Source organism: Phalacrocorax carbo, chromosome 27 (assembly GCF_963921805.1).
Source record: "Phalacrocorax carbo chromosome 27, bPhaCar2.1, whole genome shotgun sequence".
NCBI lineage: Eukaryota > Metazoa > Chordata > Aves > Suliformes > Phalacrocoracidae > Phalacrocorax > Phalacrocorax carbo.
The window spans coordinates 1,461,695-1,484,134 of NC_087539.1; the positions used below are offsets into that span (position 1 = coordinate 1,461,695).

The 22,440-nt window shown below is 62.2% G+C and overlaps 1 protein-coding gene across 3 annotated transcripts; it reads right to left on the minus strand.

The window, feature by feature from the left end:
- On the minus strand, window positions 1-20,634 carry ASIC1 (acid sensing ion channel subunit 1). Of its 3 annotated transcripts, none has more exons than XM_064474401.1 (12): window positions 20,223-20,634; window positions 19,181-19,575; window positions 17,900-18,095; window positions 4,452-4,602; window positions 3,845-3,972; window positions 3,497-3,647; window positions 3,352-3,408; window positions 3,118-3,271; window positions 2,941-3,032; window positions 2,606-2,685; window positions 2,376-2,480; window positions 1-2,182 (listed from the first exon to the last, which is right to left on the minus strand). In XM_064474401.1, the coding sequence occupies exons 2-12, from the start codon at window positions 19,543-19,545 to the stop codon at window positions 2,078-2,080; spliced, it is 1,584 nt and encodes a 527-aa protein (XP_064330471.1). In that variant the 5' UTR covers window positions 19,546-19,575; window positions 20,223-20,634; the 3' UTR covers window positions 1-2,077. The 3 variants fall into 3 exon arrangements, with proteins under 3 accessions (XP_064330471.1, XP_064330470.1, XP_064330468.1); XM_064474400.1 differs by having other exon boundaries at window positions 19,989-20,634; XM_064474398.1 differs by lacking the exons at window positions 17,900-18,095; window positions 19,181-19,575; window positions 20,223-20,634 and adding an exon at window positions 5,397-6,228.
- Window positions 20,635-22,440: the final 1,806 nt, after the last annotated feature.

Sequence of the window (22,440 nt, forward strand, 5' to 3'; positions counted from 1 at the left end):
TGAGTTATATCATTCTTTATATCATCGTTAAGAGTAGCAGGTATTGATGTACAATGCATCTGTCATCTTATTGTGCTTCCTATGAAAATGTGTGTACATAGTACAGATACCAGAGAGAATTCAACACTTTATACACTTGAAGGCATTCAGAGATTGGTAACAGAAAAAAAAAAAAAAGCACAAGAACAAGGCCTAAATGCTACTAGATGGGTATCTACACTGATATGATGCATATAGAGAGATATATATATATGTACACATATATATATAGTCATATATATTATATATAAGAAATATAAAATGCAGATGACGTAATAGAAACGAACAAAAAAGCGTATGCTTCGACAGGTGAGCGTCAAGGTCAAATCCCAGCCCCATCTTAAAAAACTTTAATGGGAAAGAGAAAGAAAGAAAATAAATAAATGAAACGCAATGGAACATCAGGAGAAATCCATAAGAAAATTTATGGATGTGGCCGACCCGTCATCTTTGGGCAATTGCTGGATACGAAGGACTGACCCCCAGTTCCTAATTTTGGTCAGGAAGCAAATAATAATAATAATAATGACAATAATAAAAACAAAACTGCAGTTTAGAAATAATAATTACCAAAAAGACTTATTGCAAAAGCTCTTAAAGATAAGTAGCACTTCAGCCCTGGGAGGGCTCTTGCTTGATGTGTGGGGCCTGGGGGCTGGCAGGGCTGGGGGAGGCCACTGTCACTGGCCCTAGAGCGAAACGGGGCGCGCTTGCAGGCCCGGGGAGCAGAGACTCGGCCAGTGCCGGCCGGCCGGAGCCCGGCTGCGGGGGCAGGTCTCTGCGTGCCGGCGAGAGGGGCGCAGCAGCGGTCCCGGGGCAGCGAGCCGGCAGGCGCCCCGAGGACGCCCAGGGCTCGCGGTGCCCGGGGGCGGCTGCTGGCGGGGGGTTCAGTGGGGCGGGAGCCTGCGGTCCCGTGGACCAGAGCACCCTGTGCCGTGGGGTGTCCCTCGACCTACAAACCCTTTTGGTGTGGGGGCTCCTGGCTGAAGCGGTGCCGAGGGGCTGACCCTCGTGGTGCCGCGGCTGAGCCAGGCCGGTGGCTGCAGCTGAAATGGGGGCCAGGAGTTTTCCTTCTGCCTTTCTCCCCGAGGATGGCTGTTTCTGGGGGCCGCACGGGGTAGCCCCAGGTTCCCTGGGGGGACAGGAGGGACTGCGGGGCAGGGCTGGTGCCTGGCCAGGCTGCACGGAGCCCAGGAGAGACGGGCAGGGAGACCACGCTGTCGCCCGACCTGATGCGGCCGAGGGAGAGCGCCCAGGCGTCGGGGTCTTCAGTGCTGCGGTGGCACCCCCCGGCCGAGTCCCCTCTGGTGCTCGCGGCCGGCCAGCGAGCTCAGCGGCTGGGCACCGCCGTCCCGGGGGCAGGGGGCCAAGGAAGACGTTTCAGAGAAGCGGAGGTGCCCCGTCTTCGTGCGCATGGAGTGGCCGGGAGGGCCCAGGCGAGGGTGGGCTGCGGGTCCCCGCGGTCCCAGGGGACAGCAAGGCTCTCCTGGGACTGCCGAACCCGCCGCCCTGCCTGCCGGCCGTGCCGTGGCGCTCCCCGATGATCCCTCCTGCCGGGCACGGGGGTCCCAGCAAGCGCCGGCCAAGGCGTTGGAGCAGCATGGTCATGGAGACAATGGACAGACAGACGGACAGGGCTGTGGATGGAGACTCTGCAGCCAAACGGCTGCTTCTTCTTGGCTTCTGGGTTTCTAGTTAAAAAGGCCGAGGGGAGCCGAGGGGAGGAGACGGGGCAGGCCCGTGCCCCAGCCCGCTGTGCGTATCGCTCCCCGCGCCGCGAGGATGGCCGGGCTGGAGCGTCCTCGAGTCTCTGAACTAGCGGGGCAGGCGCGGAGCAGCTGCCGCGGGGGCGGCGCGCCGGGTTCGAGCACGACCAGACCCGACCGCCTGACCCGAAATCCGAGGCTGTCGCTCTTGTCCGTGTCCCACCGTGGTGAGGAGCAAGGTCCCCTAGATGTGTCTCTCCGCTGGCGCTCGCAGGGAGAAGGGCAGCTCTCCGGAGGGCTTTGGTAGCTCAGGTTGTACATCCAGACGTCGGTTAGCAGGTGAAGTCCTCAAAGGTGCCCCGGGCCGGGTGATGAGGTAGGATGTTGGCTGCGTACGTCATGCCTGCCGGGTGGCCCCGTATACCTTCGCAGGGATTCTGTGGGGCAAAGGATGGACGGGATGCTGGGGTCGCTGGTTTCACCCAGACCCCTGCCAAGAGCAAGTCCTTCCTCCCCACAGCATCTCTGCCTGGTGTCTCTACTCCTTTCCCAAAACGCCACGACACATCTGGGGCAGCCTCCAAGCTGCAAGAGGGGCCCAACAGCTCCCGTGGCATGCCCAGCACTTACATGGCGTTTCACGTCGTCCATGCTCAGCGCGACGCCCTTGTCCGTGTTGTTCCTCTTGTGGTTCTTGCGGCACTTGCCCCGCCGGCACAGCCGGTGCTTTATCACCTGCGAGGGCCAGGTTTCAGTACCGTGGGGGCTCACGGGTGACTCTCCCACGTCCCACGTGAGCGTTTGGGTTCTCCAGGATAGCCTGGGAGCCCTGGCAGCCGTGGGACGGCAGAGACGCTCACCTCATACGCGTAGTCAAACAGCTCCAGTACTGTGAGGATACTGGCCCCGATGAAGAGCCCCATCTGCCCTCCAATGTCACCTGCAGGGGAGAGGGAAGCCATCAGGGTGGCACGAGTCCAGTGTTCGGTGGCAGAGAGAGCAGAGAGGGCAGAACTTGTCGCTGCTGTGACTGGTGCGTGGCCACGGCAGCGGGGTGCCCTGCTCTGCACCCACACCGTCGGCACATCCCACTGCCTTGGGAACAGGGATGCACGGGGCCAACATGAGAGCACCTTGTTGGAGGCCGCCGGCTGGGTGCTGCCGCGGGACCCCTGGCACAGCCACCAACACTCACCCAGCAAGCCAGCCACCTCATATGCCTTCTTCTGCTCGATCGTCTCGTAGTTCAGGGCTTCAAAGAAGATATCCAGCACCAGGATGTTCTCCCTGTGCAGGAGATAAGCAGCATCAGGCTGAGGTTTGGGATGGAGGGGCAAGATGCCGCCCCATCGCTGTGGCTGCAGCGCGTTACCCGATGTACTGCTCCGACTTGTTGTACTTCTTGGCCAGGTACTTGGCGGAGGCCTTGCTGGGGATCTTCACCATGGAGAGCTCTTTGCCGTAGCGGGTCACGTTGCAGGGCATCTCGCAGACGCAGTACTCGTTGTCCTTCTCCACCAGGAAATCTGGCCAGGGAGAGAGGGAGCTGGAGAGATGGAGAGACCCACCACCCACCGCTCGGTCCCACAGGGCCGGGCAGCCTCACCTAAGGCCGGATCCGCGCACTCCTTGTACTGCTCCGGGGTGCAGTAAGGGGCATCGCCTGGAGGAGAGAGAAAGCGGGTTTTCCCGGTGGGACTGTGTCGGCGGGAGCCCGGCAGGGGCCGGATCCTGCCGTGCGCGAGGCTCACCTGGCATGTGCACCATGCGGCAGTTGCAGTTCTCCACCAGGTAGCGGGTCTCGCAGTCGATGCGGCAGGCGGTGATGCTGTAGGTGTCGTAAAACTCCGAGTCGCCCGCCACGGCCTTGCAGTCGCCCCAGGGAGGCGGCAGGTAGATGAGCTGTGAGGGAGCAGAAGCCAGGAGTGAGGACAGAAGCCCACCGGCCTCCGGCACGGCGGGGGGGACAGACACCTTTGCTGCATCGGTCCCCAGGGCCGCGTCCCGCTCGCCATCCGGCACGGGGAGGAGGCTCGGCGCCCCGCAGCAGGTTTAGCTGCAGGGTGGGAGGGAGCGTCCCAGACCCCCCCAGTCCCTACCCGCTGCTCCTGGCAGGACACAAAGGTCTGGAAGCCGGGTGCCACCCCGAAGCCCAGCTGGTCGATCAGTGGGGGCTCGTCCTGGCTGTGGATCTGCACCTTGATCCCGGCTTCGAATGAGGTCTCGTCTGCGGCAGAGAGAAGTGGGGTGAGCATGGCTGTAGCCCACTCTGCAGAGCTGTGCCGAGCCCTGCTGCGAGAGGGACCAAAACATCTGTCTCCCACCCTTCCCCTGGGCAAATTCATTTGTTCACGTGTCCATCCATCCATCCATCCATTTGCTACACCATGTCCTTGTCCCCTCCGCCTCTGACCCTCCTGCTCCAGCACCCGGGGACAGTGGCAGGGAAAGTGTTTGCCTCTATTTATAAACAAGCGATGGTTGCTTGTCTAAACCGATGGGGAGTTGCCATGGCGAAGAGCAAAGACAGGGAAGAAAAAGGAAAGAAAAAGACCCAAAGTGATGAGAAATGGAAGGAGGGAAGAGGAGGGAGCCTGAGGGACGTGTACCTGTGGGGTGGGGAGCTGGGAAGGGGCTGGGAAGGTCCCCGGGAGCTGCTGGTGACCGAGCGGACCCGCTGGCAGAGCCGCTGGGGCAGTGGGTTACCTGTTTCCCCCCACACTGGCAGATACTCGTCCTGCTGAATGTCCAGCATGATCTCCAGGCCGTTGCCGGTTCCCCCCTTCATGGTGATGAGCCGGGGCTTCCCGTCCTGCCCCGCGTTGAACGTGTAGCACTTCCCATAGCGGGTGAAGACCTGCAGGAGAGGACACGGGGCTGAGGCTGGGGCCCCTCTGCCGGCACCGAACTGCTGCCGGCACCACAGCATGGAGCCGGGAGGGCATCACTGGCCCCAAAGCACAGCCATCCCCAGCTGGGGGGTACGATCCAACCCGGGCTCCTGCCCTACAGGGTGCCTCTCACTGTTGGAACTGCCTGTCTTTGCCCCGGTAGAGGAGGAGACGTTCCCCACCGATGCCCAGGGATGGCATGGACTCGGAGGAGACTTTGCAGATTTACAGCACCTCGACCCCACAGAGCCCCCGACAGCCCCAGCTCCCCGAGATGGCGGCACTCAGCCCTACACCTGCACGAGCACCTCCTCCAAGCCCTCCTCTGTCCCTGCAGAGGATGGGGCTGGACGAGATCCTGAGCCTCCCCCCATCCCTCCTCGGCCGTTCCAGCTACCACCTCCGGCAGATGGCCTGTCTCCACGCCACGGAGCTGCTGCCAGCCTGGGCAAGGGGCATGTGAGGCCAGCGGGCTGCAGAGCTCACGGTGCCCCACGGCGGTGGTGACGCCGGGACGGAGGTGCCAGGCACCTGCCCTGCAAGCACAGCCCTGGGGCTGCTCCCTGCGTCCTGCCAGCGGGTCTCCGCACGGCCGCTGCCGCCCCCAACTCCAGCGAGACACCCAGGTGCCGGTGGATGGGGCTGAAATATCAGCCTGTCCCTGAGCGAGCTGGCAGGGACAGCGTCACCCGCCGTGCCTGATCCGACACGGCGCCGGCCGGAGCTGCTCCCCGTGCCTGGCCACCTTGGGGCTACTCACCGCCACGAAGTCGCTGGGGCCGCACTGCTCGCCCCGGTAGCTGCAGCTCAGCAGCATGTCCTCCAGCTGGTGGCAAGTGCGGTTTAAAAACACGTATAAATTTAGGGGCTCGTCCTCATCCCCGGGGCTGGGCCGGGCCGGGGCAAAGCCCAGCTCCATCCCAGGCTCGTAGTCGATCAGGGGGCCCAGGTAGAGCAGGTCCTCGTGGCTGAGCTGCGAGACCCGCACACGGTTGATGTTGCAGAAGGTGACAGCGGGGAAGGTCATCTCGGGGCTGTCCTCCTCGCTGAGCAGCGTGATGTGGTGGTACTCCAGGTAGTAGACGATGCGGTCGGCCACCTGGTAGAGGAAGACGGAGAGGGAGAGGAGGAAGGCCAGCGCCCAGAGTGCCTGCCGAGCGCCCAGGCTGCCCTCCACGAAGATGTGGCTCAGCCCGTGCAGCGTGCAGCTGCTGGCAAAGGCCACGAAGTCCGTGGCTGCTCCAGTGTCCTCCTCCTCCTCTTCATCCTCCTCCTGCCCGTACAGGAACACGTCTGCTCCATCCTCTTCCCTCCTGGTGGCTGCAGCATCTCGTGGTCCTTCCTCGCTGGAGAAGGAGATGGTGCAGAATATCTGGAGAGGCATTGCCCAGAGTGGGGGTCCCTGCTGCAGCGTGGGGGTCCTGGCTCCGGCGTGGGGGTCCTGGCTCTGGCGTGGGGGTCCTGGCCCCGTCCCTGCCACAGCCTGGGGGTCTTCAGTGGTGGGTTGGTTCCTCAGGGTGTGGGTGAGAGGGGCTGGGGGAGATCAGGGAAGGCGGAAAGGGCAAGTTCAGAGAAGAGAAATAGAAGGGAAAAGGAGAGAGAGGTGAGCGGGAGCAAGGGAGAGGAGCAGAGGGATGCTCAGAGGGGACGGAGAGAGGAGGGTATATCAGGAGCAGGGAGGAGGAGAGGAGGAGCGAGGGGCGGTTCTGCGGACTCCCCAGGTCCCCCGGGACCGGCTGGCTGCGGCTTGCAGGACGAAGCAGACTCATCGACGGCTCCACCAAACCGTTGGGAGCTCCCGGTGCCTCCTGGGGTGCCTGAGGGGCTGCCGGGTCCCGCGAACACGGGTGTGCACGGGTGTGCGCAGGCACCCGCCGAGCCGCGTACCCACACCGCGTCCGCCATCCCCGCGGCGGGGCAGCGTGGCCCTGCCAGCCCGGCCGGCTGCTCCAGCCAGGCCCTCCCCGCCGGCTGCCAGGCTGTTTCCAGAGCCACCATATGCCTGCCGGGCTCTCTGGGCTCTTCGTCAGGGCAGCTGGAGCCAGAGGTTTTCCCAAAATGCCTGTGACGCTGTCCTGCTGCAGCGCCCGCCCGGGAGGTGCCAGCGAGGGTGGAGGGACGCTGTGGTGTCCCCAGGCTGTCGCGGTGCTCATCCTGCCCTGGCAGCAGCGATTCCTGCGGGCTCACCTCCCCGTGCCGCGGGGCAGCAGCATGTGCACGGGAGCAGCCGGCGAAGGCGATGCCCGAGCGGCGCGAGCTCCGTCCTCCTCCAAGCCAGGGCTGTTTTCGGCAGGATTTGGGCAGTGCTATGGTTCGGGTGATGATTCCTCCTGCAGAGCCCAGCCGGTGCATAGCGGCATCACCTCATGCTCTGGATGCCCACGGGGCACGAGGAGCCACCGCTTCCCCTGGGGGATGGCGTTCGGGCCTCGTGCTGCTGAGCCGGCTGGGGCTGGGGGTCCTGGGGAGGCAGCCCCGACGTGGGGTGGTGGGTTGGGGCCGGCGGCCGGGCTGGCTGCCGGGAGCAAAGGCGTCTCCTCCCTGCAGTCCTGCAGCAGCACAGCCCCTTCTTGCGGTTTGCTTTTTTCCTGCACTCAGCACTTCATAAAAGCATCCGATGCGACCACAGACCAATCTCCAGCCCCATCCCAGCACCGCAGCCGCCATCGCTGGCCCAAGGGGAAGGGGAGCATCTAAATACAGCAGCGCTTTGATGCACAAGAGCTGGACGGGAGGTTTTGACCGATGCTCGGGTGCGATGAGCACGCCCAGCCCACCAGTTCTGCTGCTGTGCCTCCTTCCCCACGGGCACTGCGGGGCCCCCCCGTCCCTAAGCACATCCTGGCTCGCGGACACGGGCACCACCAAACCAGGTGAACAAATGCAACCAGGAAACTTGCACAAATCTGATGTGATACCAGTGCAAAGTTATCTGCTTTTCCCGAGCAAGTGACGCCGAGGTAACGGGCAAGGCGTGCACTGGGGAGCCCCGCCAGGGCAGGCTCAGCCGAGATGGCGACCGATGACGTGACAGCAGGTTGTCCCTCGAGGGGCTGTCCTGGGGCTCCCCAAGCTCAATATTCCCAGCGGGGCCCTTGTGGGACACTGGGCCCTAAGAGGGACCCGAGCGGTTGCCACAAAGCTGGGGACGCTGTCAGCACCTGGGAGAAAAGGAGGATGACCTTGGGGACGAGTACCAGAGCCACAGGATGAAATTTCATAAAGCTGAGAGCAAGGTCGTGCTTTTTGGGAGCAACCCAGAGAGTCTGAGCTGGAAACTGATCCTGGGAAACGGGATCAGGGAGGCGGGGAGTCACCATGCTATGGGGACCAGGTCACTTCCCAGCCTGTTGCCTTCGATGGAGACAAGCTGCAGCTGCACCATGGGCAGGGCTGGGGGATAAAGGCTTCAGGGCTTCAGCTGGGAGGGGGTTTGGGGCGTAGGCCTGGCTCAGCCCTGTGGGCGCAAGCAGACCGGCGCTGGAGGATGGGTTTGGCAGGGAGCTGCTCTGAGCTGGCTGAGGTCAGGGTGGGATTTCTGGTGTTCCCCAGCTCTGGGACAGGGAGTGCAATGTCTGTACGAGGAAAAGGAGAAGAAGAGAAATGGAAGAGGAGCCTGAAGGGGTTTGTTTAGCCCTCTCAGGGCAGTGACAGGTGAGCGGTGCTGCCCGGGGCCCTGTGGGACAGTCTCTGATGGTGCAAGTGAGGGGCTGATCCGATGCCGTGGCGTGGGGAGGTTTAATGTGTCTTCTTGGGAGCAATTGCAGTAGGGAGAGGGAGATGCTGTAATGAAAACACTCCATCATCGGCTGGGACCGTTAACCTGCCTTGCTTGGCTTAAACAGCTTGCGGAGAGTGCCAGGGCTGGTTCCCGGCGGCGGTGCGGGGCGGTGCGGACGAGCACTGCCCTGGCTCCAGTTACCACCGCCGGTCTCAGAGCTGACACTCGAGCTGGGGTGAAGGTGACCGGGGATGGTCGCAGCCAGGAGCACGGTGGCACCATCACTCAGGGGAGCGTGTCCTGACTCCACGACTGGGGACAAACTGTGGCCGTGTCCCCGTATTGCACGCAGCGGGGTGCCGTCCTGGTTTGTGCAAGTTTTGGAGATGCTGGAGGAGTCCTTGGGCTCGTTCCAGCTCCTCCCTTGCCAGGAGTTATTTTTACCCTCTCTCAGGTAAAGCTTTGGTGGGGGAGAGGGACGGGGGATGCTATAATTAGCCGTGACATCAGCCCCCGTGGTGGCGCGTGCTGGGATGATGCCGCCACATCCTGACCCACCGCTGGGGACCAGGGATGCTCGATGCCCTCCTCCCTGCCACAGCAAGGGATGCGGGATGGTGGAAGGAGCCTGGTTTTTCCTGCCTCCGGAGTAGTGTTTGGCCACTGTCCTGGGGCAGTTCGGCCCCGCTTGCTGCTTTGCAGCTCGTCATGGGCCTGGGAAAGGAGGTTCCCTGGAGCGGGGGAGCACGGAGGCGGCGGGGGGGAAGCGGGAGGGGGATTTGACGGCAGCAACAGCACATTTCACAGCCTGTCACGCTTTAATGGCAGAGGAGATCAAAGCTGGGATGGAGTTATTCATAGAGATAAACCAATCCCCGAGGAGGCGAGGAGAAAACAACATTGCAAGCTCTGTTATCCCAGGCCTGCAAGTGGCAGCCCAGCCCCGGGGAGGCTGTTGCAGAATGCGCCCTGGGAGCTGGACCCGCTCAGTTTTGTAACGGGGCACTGCCCATCCCTGCCAGGGACTGGTGGAGCCGGGGCTGAGCTGTCAGCATCATCCCTTGGGGTGCCGGGAGGCCGGAGGTGGCTGGTGCGAAGGGGTGAGATGGGGTGAAGCCCCACAGCAGCCAGGAGCGGGATTTGGGGGACGGGTATTTGGTGGGGCAGATGGGCACCGTGCAGCTGGGCTGTCCTGCTCCCACGGTGCAGCTGGGTGCATTGCATTGGAGGGGAGAAAAATCAGGTTTGCAAGGTGCCACGGACCACGAAGGTGCTTTGCAGCTCCCTGAGCTGCCAAGATGATGGTGGTGGCACCTGCGGTGCCTCCGTTGCTGCTCTGGCCAGGATGAGCTGCTTTAGGACAGCTCTGCGGCTGAGATCCCCCCCCCGACCCTGGTGAGAGGCAGAGTCGGGGCAGCCAAGCAAGGTGGGATTGCCCGGGCGGCCGGGATCTCTGCTGGGACTAATCCTGCTGCCCCTTATCAGATGCTGTCACCTTGCCTCTGCTTGCTCCACCAGCCAAGCCGGGTGCAGCTTGTGTTATCCGGCCCTTTATCCCCCAGATTAGACGCTTCACAGTGGATTAGCATGTCACATTCTAATGCAGAAAAATTGATGATTAAAAAGGAGTTTTTTCCTCTGTATTATTCCCCACCTCCGCCTCCTCTCCACCCCGTCCCTGCGGGCCCAGGCAGCCCAGCCCCAGCCACGGGGACTGGTGATGCCGCGGCAGAGGGTGATGCAGGAGCCCCGTCCCTGGCTCGTGACGGCGATGGGAAACCAAAGGTCCCTTTTTGGGACTGTTCAGGGCTGGCGCGTTGCACCCCAGAGGCTTTTGGTGGCAGGGCTCGGCGTGGAGGCACCGGGTGCTCCAGGTGCCCGCGCCAACCTGCCCCGGGTTATGGGCTGCAGACCCAGCATCTGCAGCACAGGACTTTAATAAAAAGCACATTATGGTGAGTAATGCGCTAAGTGGACTTCATTATGGACCCGGGGCCTCCCTGGCTCCCGTTGTTCCATATGATTTCATATCAGATGAGCCTTATCTCCTCTCCAAACGCTTCCATTTAAATTCCATTAATCTTTCAAAGCTTCCCTGGGCCAGCACTGCCGCTGCTGAATGCTTCCCAGGCAGCCCAGCCGGGTGCTGGTGCTGCTGCCCTGGGGCACAGAGGCCACCTGCAGCCTCAGTGGCTCAGGGTCTCCGGGGGGGCTCAGCCGGGCCCCCCTGCGCCTCCGCGGGCGGCTGGACGCGTACCTGCGGCCAGGCCCTTTGCCGTGCCTCCGCTGTGACAGCTCCCACAGCCACCTTATCCTTCTTCCCAGGGCTCTATTTACGCTCCTATAATTGAAACAGTTTGTAACGCTGAGAGCTTTGTGGGCGATCTTCCCGTTGGTGGCGTCCCTTTGTGCCATGGAGGGGGTCACCGGGGCTGTGCCGGCTCCTGCCCCGCCGGGATGCGGAGGGCGCTGCCGAGGTGCCGCTAATTCCCAGGCGGCTGGGATTATTCTGTGTGGACACTTATCCCAGTGCCTCTCCGTGTTTTCTGCCGATCGCGAATTACCCATAAGCAGGTTGCAATTTTTTCCGACATCCTTCACAATTGCTTAGACGGTTTGTGCAAGCGGATTCAAGCCGATGGTTTTATTGGCAGGGGGGAGAAAAAAAACTGTATTCCTATCTGGTTTTCTTGCTGTGTTTGCTCGCTCGGGCTCTGCACGCATCACGGTTTTCAAATCTAATCTAATCCAAGCAGGGTGGTTGTGCAGCCCCGGCGCGCGGCTGCTCTGGCTGGGTCTCCCTGTTGCTTTGCTGGGCCACGAGGCTGCTGGGAGAGCGAGGAGCAGGGGGCTTAAAATCCCTGATATGGGAGGGGGCGTGGGAAGCACTGCCCCAGCGCTGTCCTGCGCCCCTTCCCGGCCCTTCTGGTAAGAGCCTGGATGCAAATGCACCAAACACTCCATACAGCAAAAAAACACCAAGTCCAAAGAAATAAATAAGAGGTTATAATATCCAAGTGTCGGGGCCTGTATAAATAAATAAGAGCCTGCGATGGTGAGGAGCTGCTTGAGTCATGGCTGTTGCAGGAATTGCAGTGATGCCTGCTGCTTAGAGAGCCCCGGCTCCGGCCAAATGCTCTGCAGGCGATAAAACAAAGGTGTCTATAAAAAGCCAGATAAATTAAAACCAAGGCAAAAGGCCACAAGACAGTTAATTTCCCAGATCTCCCTGTGGAGATCTCTGCCTCCTGCGCAACTCCACACACTTGGGGGACCAGGCCCCCTCTGTCCCGGCTTCTCCCCACTTGCCTTTGTGGGGAGAGACGGAAAACGGCACCAGGAGGTTTCCTGGGCAGATGCTTTGAAATACCCACAGGTGGCAAAGGCGCCATGTGCCTCGCTGCTGCTCGGCTGGGTCGTGGATAAGGACCGAAGGGAAGTTGAGGGGGAACAATTTGGACAAATACCATATGCCAGTGGTGGTCTGGGGCTGCATTTCCAGCCTGTGGCTCCGCTGGGGGCCGGCATCCGTGGGGCACACGTGCCCAGGGCACCCCGGCTGCAGCTGTGACATCCTTGCCCCCAGAGCGGCCAGATAGCACTCAAAAGCCTCCTCATCTCTTCCAGCAGCCACAGATGCTATTAAAGCTTATTAATAATAATTAATAATTCATTTGTTAATGATTCTTGGTGTGCAAAGGCATCGCAAGAGGGGCAGGAATGGCTTCAGGTGCATCTGAGGCACTCCGAGCTCTTGTGCTGCTGTGCACCGCGGCTCTGGCCACCGCCGGTTGCTGCTGAGGCTGGACATCGCCCCTGGGCACGGCCAGCGACTAAATGACCCCCGCCTGGGCCTGATCCTGATCCTGCAGATCCTTCTCCTTCCCTTATCGCCCTCCGGGGAGGGTGGGAGCGATGTTGTTCAGTGCTTAGAGGTTTGAGGCGCTAAATGATTTACCTGCTCTGTTGCAGAGCTGCTAATGAAGCAGCTGTGAGGCACAGGCACGCAACAGCCTCCCGCCGTGCCCTGCCCTGTGCCAATGGCCTCGGCCTGCTTCTTCCTGACCCTCTCCTGCGCCGGCTTGGCCAAGATCGCGGCGGGTTCAGCGGCACCGCTCCCGTGCAGCAACGGTGCCGGGGTGGCACCATGGCATCGCTGTTCTGCTGCAGAATGACTGTGAAATGCGACTGGCTTTGAACAAGAGTTGCTCTCTCCACGTTAGCGGCAGCGTGGGGTGAGCCACGCCACAAGCAGCGGAGGGATCCCCAGTCCTCCAGGCTGCACCCCGTGAGTGGCTGTGACTGGAAAAGTTTGGATGAAGCTGGGGAAAGGAGGCGGCAGAGGAGCAACGCTCGCTGGCGCCTCTGCTCCGCGCCTGAGGGCTAAACAGCTCGCGGCTGCTTTCTGGATGATTTGCTTTGAGCAAAATACCATGATACTCGAAAGCCTCCGAGCTGCAGACGAGCAGACAGAGTCGGGGTGCTCCCGACTCGCCGTGCTTCCCAGGAGAGCCGAGTCACTAACAGCAGATGGTTGTGGTCCTGTCCAGGCTGTGGTCCCGTGCGTGGCTACGCCTCTGCTCCGTCACCTCCAATTATTGTACGCCAGGCAGCCCGTGTCCCGCTGGGTTTGCTTTGTTTGTCTGGAAAACGATGCAACCTCTGGGGTCAAACAATGCTGCTGTTCAACAGCAGAGAGAGGCCGATGCGGAGGGGGAGCCCGGTCGGGAATCTGCAGAGGATGCAGGCGGGGATGGTACGGCCGGGCCCCGGGGAGAAGCGCCAGGATGCCGGAGGTGAATTGCTGCTCCGAAATAACGGATACATGCGAGCAGTTTCAAATGCTTATAAGTTATTTAGGAGCCCGTGTGCTGCTTTAAAAAATGATTTACATAAATCACTTGCATGTCTTACAGAATATATAAACGTGCCGTCTCCGCTGGGCACCGTGGCGGGAGGTGCCAGGGCTCGGTGTGCCACTGGGGACTGGCCTCAAACCAGGACGATGCTGTCTGGGGCCGGCGGCCGTCCCTGCTGCCCACGCGTGGTCCCCAAGTTGTTTTTCCAGAGCCGGATGGGCCCATGCGGTTTGTTTATTAACTGTCTAAAGCTCCAGGAAATATCTGGGTATCAGTAATTCCTGCGCCCGGTCTCTCCAGCTGTGTTGGAGATGCTTTTCACTCAGGCTCTATGATTATCCACTAACGCTGCGCCGCAGGGGAGCTCTGCTCGCTGTGGGGCTCCTGGGCTTGTCACTGCTGCAGCTCCACACGGGGCTGTGGGGTGCTGTGGGCCCCACTCCAGGCTCCCCCGGTGGGTGCTGGGGCACGGGTCCCGTGGGGGCGAGGTAGACCAGGAAGACCAGCAGCATCCCCTGGTTGAGTACCCTGAGGCCAGCAGCCTGAGCGTGCCCCTTGCACCCCTCCCTCAGAGCTCCCATAGGTGCTGGAGGCCACCCTGGCACCCGCCAACAGGGCAGGTTTGAACGACACGAGCGTTCTCTTTGCAGGAGGAAAAGCCACGGCGCTCGTGGGGTGGCAGGAGCTGACCCCCAACGCGCACCAGCTGGAGTGAGGTGGGCGAAGCAGGGGGTTCAGAGGGGTGCAGAGGGGGATGAATTGGGGTTTAGCAGGGTGCAGAGGGCCACAGCAGGGTCTGGTGGGTCCAGTGGGGCTCAGAAGGGCGGTGGGGAGGCTCAGCAGGGTGCAGTGAGGCACAATAAGATGCCGCTGGATCCATTCTCCATCCCAGCAGCTCCTGCATCGCTCCAGGGATGGGAGGAAGGAGGAGAGGAGGAATGTGGTTGGGGTTTGCCGGGGATGCTCCCGACCTTTCCTGTTCTCTCCCTTGCTCTTCCTCCACGCACTCAATATTTCCACAGCAGAGGATGCAGAATCCAATGCAAAAGGCAGCTGCATGATCTCCATGTCAAACTCAATTCTCCCTAGTGCCAGCTCAGCCCTGGAGCCTCATGGAAATGGTCCAGAGGTCTTAATCCTCTGCAGTTTATCAAGGATGTCCCGTGCGCTCTGCCCCAGGGCTCCCAGCTCCCATGCCAGGCTCAGCCCCAGTGCCCTGAAGCGGGACGGTGACGAGGGGTTGGGGACGTGGCTCTGCCCCAGGACGGGCTCGCGGGGTGTGAGAAGGAAGAGCTGCGAATGCACATTGCACTGCGCCAGGCACGGCTGCTCACATCAGCCCCGGCTGCGCTGGCCCCCGAAAAGGGGCTTCGCGAGCACGGGCACTGCCCCGAGGTTTAATGCTGGTTTTACACGCGGCAGGCCCAATTCCCATCCCATGGGCCACACTGGGGCATGGAGAGGAAGCTTACCCCCTGGGTTTCTCCTTTTTCCCTGGGATGGAAAGAAAATGGGGTTTAGAGCCCAGAGACGGGACTCCTGGTCCTTTCCCTTGCTGGGCAAGGAGCAGATCCACGGGGGCTGAGCAGGGCTCCGGGGCCCCTTTGCGGGTGTGGGGAAGAAGAGGGAATGCAAGCTGCGAGCCGGTGGCCATGCGCTCCTGCAGAGGAGCTTATAAATAATGAAGTAGCACGTGTGAAACATTGATCTCTGCTGCTAACGAGCACGTCGGGGAGCGCAGCCCCGAAACGGAGGCGACAGTGAGGGCAATTCCCCCTTACCCGCAAAGGGGAACTGGGCGGCCGCCCCCTGCCCACTCCACGCGTGGCCCCGTGGGGGTGAGGTGCTGGGCACAGCCTCGGTGATGGGGACATCCTCAGCCCACGTCAGGACTTGCCCCTCAGCCTTGTGTTTGCCCCTCCGGGCTTTAAGGCCGTGCCAGGATTTTGGGGCTGGGGAGAGGATATGGCTTCACCTCCCTGTGCATCCTCCTGCCATCCTGGACTGCTGCAGCAGGGGAGCTTCGGTGGATGCCAGCCCCCTCCGTGGTGCTGGAGGGGCTGTGAGGAGCCCGGGCAGAGCTGGGGTGGGCCAATTGCTTCCCCCGGGTCATATTAGAGGGTTCAATCCCCCGCACAGGATGAGGCCAAGCGCAGTCAGCTCCACCTCTGTCCCTGGAGCATCCCTGCATCCTGCACATGGCTGCTGCTGGGGAGCACCCAGCCCCAGTGGTGCGCTGGCCAGGGTGGGTGGAGGTGGAGGGGAATGAACAATGCCAGGGACCCCCTGACGTGGGCCTGGTGACGGCGCAGGATGAAGGAGGGGTGGGAAAAGCCTGTACAATCCCAGGATGGGCTTCCCCACGGCATCCAGCACGAGCCCTGCGTGCTGGGGAATCCTGTCCTGGCTGCGGGGTGAGGCTGTGCGCTGGGGCTGAGACCCAGCCCACAGCCCCCCTGGGATGCTCGTGGGTGGGTGCGTCACAGGGGGCACATGGGAAGTGCTCCCAGCACTGGGAGGGGCCCTGGGCTGCTGCGGCTGCCCCCCGGCGATGCTCTCCCGCTGTCCGGCAGTGCAAGGGGGCATGCGGGCAGGAGGCAGCCCCCGATGCCTTATTGACACCCAGATATTTTGGTTATGGCAGCCCCTCATTTGCATTTGCCGCGTCTCCCCCCAGCCCTCCCCTCTGCCAGGGCCAGATAACACGGCAGCCGTGGCTTGGCGGGGCCTCGGCGCTGGCGGCAGAGCCGCGGCTCTTCCCGTTGCCTCCTGTGCTGGCCGGCATCAGCATGCAGCCAGCATCGCCCGGGCGGCCACTCATCCCCCAGCTCTCCCCACCGGCCCCCCAGCTCTCCCCACTGGCCACGGCACTGAAGTTAAACGGCTACAACGGGGACAGGCACAGGGAGAGGACCGCCAGGCATCCCTGCCTGCCTGCAGGCAGCTCCCCCCATCCTGTGGGCTCTGGGCAGCCCAAAAATCCTCCGTGGGAAGGCCCCTCTCTGGACACAGTTTCTCCTCCATGTCAGCGGGAGGAAAGGGGCAGCGCTGGCTGCAAAACACCTGCTCGGGGCATCCCGCTAGCCTGGGTGGTGCAAGGGGCATCCCGAAACGCAGAGGTGAACGCAGCCCCTGCGCGGGGTGGTGGGACCCCCGCTGGGGCGGCGCAGGCTTGGGGGATGATGGTGCGCTGCTGGGTGATGGTCCCTGGCACCCCCCAGCCCTGACCAGTGCCCCCGGGCCCAGAGCAGCACCGAGCATGGTTCAGCCTGGGTGGATGCGGTCCGAGCTGGGAGGAGGCAGCAGCAAAGCGGCAGGAATTAACCTGTCAAACAAAGCCCTCTAAAAGCTTCTGCAAGCCCTGGGACCCCCACGCAGGGGTGGGGCAAAGGTTTCCTAAACAGCTGAGCGAGACGGGGCGGCTGCTGGGACCCCGCGCGCGGGCAGCACCATCCCCAGCCCTGCCACACACAGACCTGCCTGTGCAAGACTGCAAGAGGAATCCGAAGAGCAACATAAATATAGCACAGAGCCAGCTTTTTCTAATCAAATCCATTAAATCATCCCAACCTGCTTGCAAGGAATAATCCAGGCAGGAATAACAAACCAGCTGCGAGTCTATTTTGCTTTTGCTGGCTGCAGCAAGCAGGGTCTTTGGACCCCAACAGATGAAGGTAGGGGGCCGGGATGAGGGTCCCCTAGGATGCTTCAGCGCAGAGAACACAACCACGCACTGGGACGAGCCCGGCGTTGAAACCAGCCGGTGGCCACACGCAGGCTGGGACCCGGCCCCGCTCGCCAGCCCCACTGGAGAGGATCCAGCCCCCTCCAGGCTGAAACTTGCCTCCATTTAACAAATAAAATGCTTGACGGTTGACAACAGAGAACTGCTCTATGTAAAGAGCCTGTCAAAGGAATTTAACTGCAGATGATTAAAATCACCCGAATTGTGCTGGGACCTGGGCAGCAGCTCCGCGGATGCCCAGCCGGTGCCTTGGCATGCTCGGCAGCTTCATCCTTGCTCGGCATGGGACGCGAGTGGGACATCCCTAGGCTGGGGACGAGGACAGGGACCCCGAAGAGCGCGGAGCCGCACGCTCCATGCTGGAGCCAGCTCGGGAACAGCCACCCTGGCTGCCGAATTTATTAGGCAGCACCCGAATAGCCGGCACTGTTTAATTCCCAGCTGGATGGGGGAGAGGCAGCCACAGGGGGATAAAGGCTTTATTGTGCGCCGGATCCGTGCACCAGCGTGAGACGCAACCTCCGTGGTGGGGCACAACGCCGTGCCGTGTCACCAGGACCTGCTTGCCCTGAGGGACTGCAGGGCTCCCTTGGGTCCCCGCCGGCCATTGCCGCGGCTCTCCCTGCTTTTCCACTGGTGCCTCCTCGCCGCACAGCAGTTTCCAGCATGAGGTTTCCAGCCCAGCATCCACAACCCTGCTTTGCTGGGTGATCCCGGGGAGCTTTGCCTACGTGGGAGCACCCTGTACAGCCGCGCCAAGCAGAAGCGCTCCTGGGGAGCACCTGTACCTCTAAAACCCAGCAGCATCCCCTGGCATCCCCTTAATGAAGATGCTGCCAGTCCTTCCCAAGCTGGAAGGAGGCACGAGCGGCTACAGGCGGACAAACACCTCGCACGGGGGAAACACAGCACTGGGCTGGGGCTGTGGGGGCACTCACCACTTTGAAGTCTTCAGGGGTGCATTGCTCCCCACGGAAGAAGCAGGACAGCAGCATCTCCCGGATGTCGTGGCCAGCTCGGTCATAAAACTCCAGCATATTGAAAGGTTTGGGCTTGAAGTTTCGGAAGTTTGCCTTGTCCTGCAGGATTTCCAGCTGCTTCTCGTCGGCAGTCTGGGTGTCTGGGATCTCGTATCTTAGGGAAAAGAGCAGGCAGAAGCTCAGACCTGACTGTGGTGGCTTCTCCTGCTGGCGAAAGCCATTTGGGTTTCACACGAGCTACTTCTGCCCTGACCCCGGCGCAGGTTCATCAAAGTCCCAGGCACTTGGCACGTGGCATTTTCAGAGCATTCAATGGCACAAAGTGACCCAGAGGCACGTGAGAGGCGGCAGGGCGATGGGCGAGGGGAAGCTGGGCAGCGGCTGCAGCCACGTGCCAAACCCATCCCACTTGCCCCAGAGCTGGTCCTGCGGCACCAGCCCCGGTTGAGGCCAGCACATCTGACTGCCCTGTGCCTTTGGTGGCATCTCAGCTGCAGCAGTGGCCTCGCTGGGACGTGGGCTGAGTGTGCTGGGTCTCAGCCCCTGCTCTCGTGGCTGCAAACCCCTCCCTGCAGCGCGAGCTGGGGCAGCGGTGAAGCCCCTTGGCAAACGGCACGGGCAGGGAGCGCGCCTTGCTGCTGGCACCAGGCTCACGGCAGTGGCTTGGCAGTACCAAGGAGATGCTACAGCCATGGGGATGGGCTGATGTGCTGGGGAGGGCGGGCGAGGGCCTTCCCTCTGAACCCTGCCACCGCAGAGTCCTACAGCCCAAGGAATGGCACGGACCTCAGGTCCTGGTTCATGGGTGATGCTCAGCAGGGAGGCATCCCCGGCCTCGCTGCACATGTCAGGCACCCAGGACATGGTTTTGGAGCCATGGGTGCTGGATCTGCCCCGCAGGCATCCCAGGGTGGCCCTGCCCTTGCTGCAAGTGCTGCACGCTGGGGACGGGAGCCATGCGTGCGGATCCATCCAGGGCAGCCCAGCATGGGACCCACGCACCCAGAAGCAGCTCTCAGCTGCCGGCGTTGCCGTGCACTGGCCACATCCAGCTGCAGAGCTGAACTAACTCAGGATCCGCTTCCTCACGGAGCCTAAGGAGATGCCACCCACGCCAGTCATGGAGTGCACTTCTCCAGCACTCGCTGCCCCACGTGCTGTGGGGCCGGCGCCACGCGTGGTGGCCTGCCCTGGACACGGAGACATCACCTGGGGCCACCTCAAAGCGCCAGCACCCACCTGTTATTGAGCAGAGCAAGGAGCTCGCCGGCGTGGTACAGGTCGTTCTTGGTCACCCGGCTGAAACGAAACTCGTTGAGGTTGCAGAAGGTGACGGCGGGGAAGGTGAGCCTGGTGGCCGCCACCTCGTCCAGCTTGGTGACGTGGGGGTAGAGGAAGTAGTACTGGATGCGGTTGGTGCAGACGAGGGCGAGCAGCGCCAGTGAGCCCAGGAAGCACAGCGCCCAGACCACGCGCTTCAGCGACAGCCGCTCGTATGAGAAGATGTGCGAGAGCCCGTGGAGGGTGGAGCTGCTGGCGAAGGCCTGGATGCTCACCGGCTGCCCGCTGTCCACCTCCTCCTCGTCCACCTTCAGGTCCATCATGGTCCGTGCCAGCACCCCGGGGTGGCCACTCTGCCAAGAAGGGAGCCTGTGGGTTTTCGGTGCCGTGGTGGCCTTGTGGGTGCTGCCGCTGCCTGGCCCATGGCATCCCCACGCAGGGATGCTGGGGGTGCACCCGGCAGCCCTCGCGTGGGGCAGATGCTTTGCTGTGCCCTGCTCTTCCCCCCCAGGCCTGTGTCTATACACACACATACGTGTGTGTGTGCATATATATATATATTTATTTGGGTACAGCCTCCTGCATTTCTTCCCCTCCCACCTCCTCTCTGCCCTCCCCATCCCATGGCACGACTGGGGTGCCATACCCCCCCCCAGCACCCCGCTGTATCCACCCCTCCCACCTTCCCCCCTCCCCGGTCCCCCTCCGCCTCCCCCAAATGGCACCGGCGCATCGACAAATAGATGAAGGAATCGAGGATGCAAACCTGGAATCAGGGCTGGCGGCCGCGGCCGGAGCTGGGCTCGCTCTGCCTCGCGACGGCGGCTGCCGCTGCGACGCGGGTGCCGGGGCTGGGACGAGCCTCCCTCCACCTCTCGCTGTTGGGTGGGAAGACGGGAGCGGGAGACGTGCAGGCACGGAGGGTGCGAGAGGCACCGAGCCCGGCAGCAGCGGGAGAACCGGAAAAGAAGGGGGGGAATAAAAATAGCCTCGGCGGTACCTTGGTGCAAGCGTGGGAGCGGGGATGCGCTGGGGCCTCGCTCAGCGCCGTGCGGGGGGACTGGAGGCGACCATCGCCGGAGAGGAGGCAGCTGCCGGGTGCGAGGAGAAAAGAAGGGGAGAAGGAAGGAGAGCAGGAGGCTGCTTCCCTGCCAAACACATGGATACCTCCCCCTGTGGCTATCTGGGAGCTGGTGATTTCTTCAGATGCATAATCCGCATGAAGTCATTGTGCGCTGGTGGGGCCGGAGGCCGCGGAGGGGTGCCGCAGGCCGGTGGGCAGCGAGGAGGAGGAGGAGAAGGAGGAGGAGGAGGAGGAGGAGGAGGAGGGAGAGGCGGAGGAGCGGGGCGCACCAGCGACTGCAGGCTGCTGGCAGGGGCTGTTGGTGCTGCTGGCGTGTGCATGTGGGTAATGTGTGTGTGTGTGCGTGCGTGTGCCGCTCCCATCCCCCCGCGCCTGCCAGCGATGCTCCAGCTCCTTGCTCCGCCAGAGCCCCCCCCACCAAGCCCCCTGTGCAGCCCTCACCCGGCTCTCCCTGCCACGGCCTCCACTGCCCTCGCAGGCTTCACCCACGGGTGGCCCCAGTGCCAGGGCAGGTGCTCAGACACACTTGGGTTGGTCCTTTACGGGAGGATTGAAGAGGGGCACCTTCCAGCCCTTTCTGGACGCCTGCTCGGGGTGGCAGCGGGGCTCTGCCGCGTCCCACGCGTCTGTCCCGGGCTCGCCGGGTGCAGCCCCATGCCTGGCTGCCCAGCACGATGCTCACCCCGGTGGGGACAAGATGCTGCTGGAGGCGCGGGGCTCCTGCCTCTGCCCCGCGCAAGTCGTGCTGCCCCTTTCCCAACTATTCACCTTCTGCCATTTACAGAGTCATCAGAAAGTTGCCGTTGTCCCCGGGGTGCTCCCCACTCCCCGTGCATGAGGCACTGGGTGCTCCCCTCCTCCCAGGGCAGAGCAAGAGGGTTGCCCAGGGCTGCCCAGCCTCCCCCCAGCACCGCTGCACCTCCCGCCCTGCTTCACCTCCATCTGCTCCCCGTGACTGCGCTGGAGGGCAGGGTGCCCTCGTCACCCGAGCCGCGCCGGGGGACGTGCACCCCGCTGCAGACCTGCGCCTGGCAGCAGCACGGCGAGCAGAGGCTGCAGCCTGCCCGCTGCTCCCGGTAAGGCGACTGCAGTCAAATGGAAAAGAGTGTTTCAATATCCTTTACAAGCGTGATGTTGGAAAGGGACAGGCAGACCCCGGGGTCATTCCGACAAGCTGTGTCCCTGCCCAAAGGTGCCTTCCCAGTGCGCCATCCCTGCCTGAACTGTGCCTAACAGGGGCATGGGCGGTTTGGGGTACAGCAGGGTCAGGCATATGTACCTTGTCCCCCAACCCAGTGTCTTGGACACGCTTGGTTTGGTCCTTTTTTTGAGCATCCTCTCCCAAACTCGGTCCTTGCCCGTTCCTTGTTGGAGCAGGAACCCAGGGTTGTGCAGCGGGACACCTGCGGGGGACAGAGATGGGGCTCAGGGACGCCAGTGCCCCCTCCCTGCTCACCACTGGGCACAGGGGCGACCCGGCAAGCGCTTGGGAATGCGGCTGCAAGGCCAGAAGAGCGGTGTTAGCGTTTCCAGTTGGCACCAGCTCTGCCTTTCCCTTCCCCGCTCCACTCTGCAGCGCGTCGGCATTGCTCCTTGCCTGGACGACAGCAGCCTGCTGATAGCCGTCTCTCCATTAGGGCTCCTGATAGAAACCCGGAGAAGGATGTGCTGCTTGGATAAAGGATAAGGACATTTAAAAAGGCTTTTTTTTCCTCCCTGCCCCTCCTTTTTTTTTTTTTTTTTTTAATTTTAGATGAGAAGTCATTCTCTGCAGTGGTTTTATTGACAGTAAATCCACCAGCAGTGGCAAGGCTGCACGCAGGGAGGGATGGGGTTTCAGGCCAGAGCGGATGCACGCATGGACGTACTTGCAAGCCCTTGCTTTCCACCGCACAAGAAACCCCAGTGAAGTGGCTCTGCATCTCCAAGCCACACTGGCTGGAAAGGGGATTTCCTGGGGGCCTCGGGGGGCTGGCGAGGCCCCTGAACGCCCTGGGACCCTTTGCCGCGGGAGCTGGGGAGGAGGCGAGTGGTTGGAGGAAACTTCCTTGCCACTGGCCCCCCGCCAGGAAGGATGCAGCTGCATCCTTGGAGTCGAGTGCGGCGTGGGGAGCACGAGCATTTCCGCGCTATT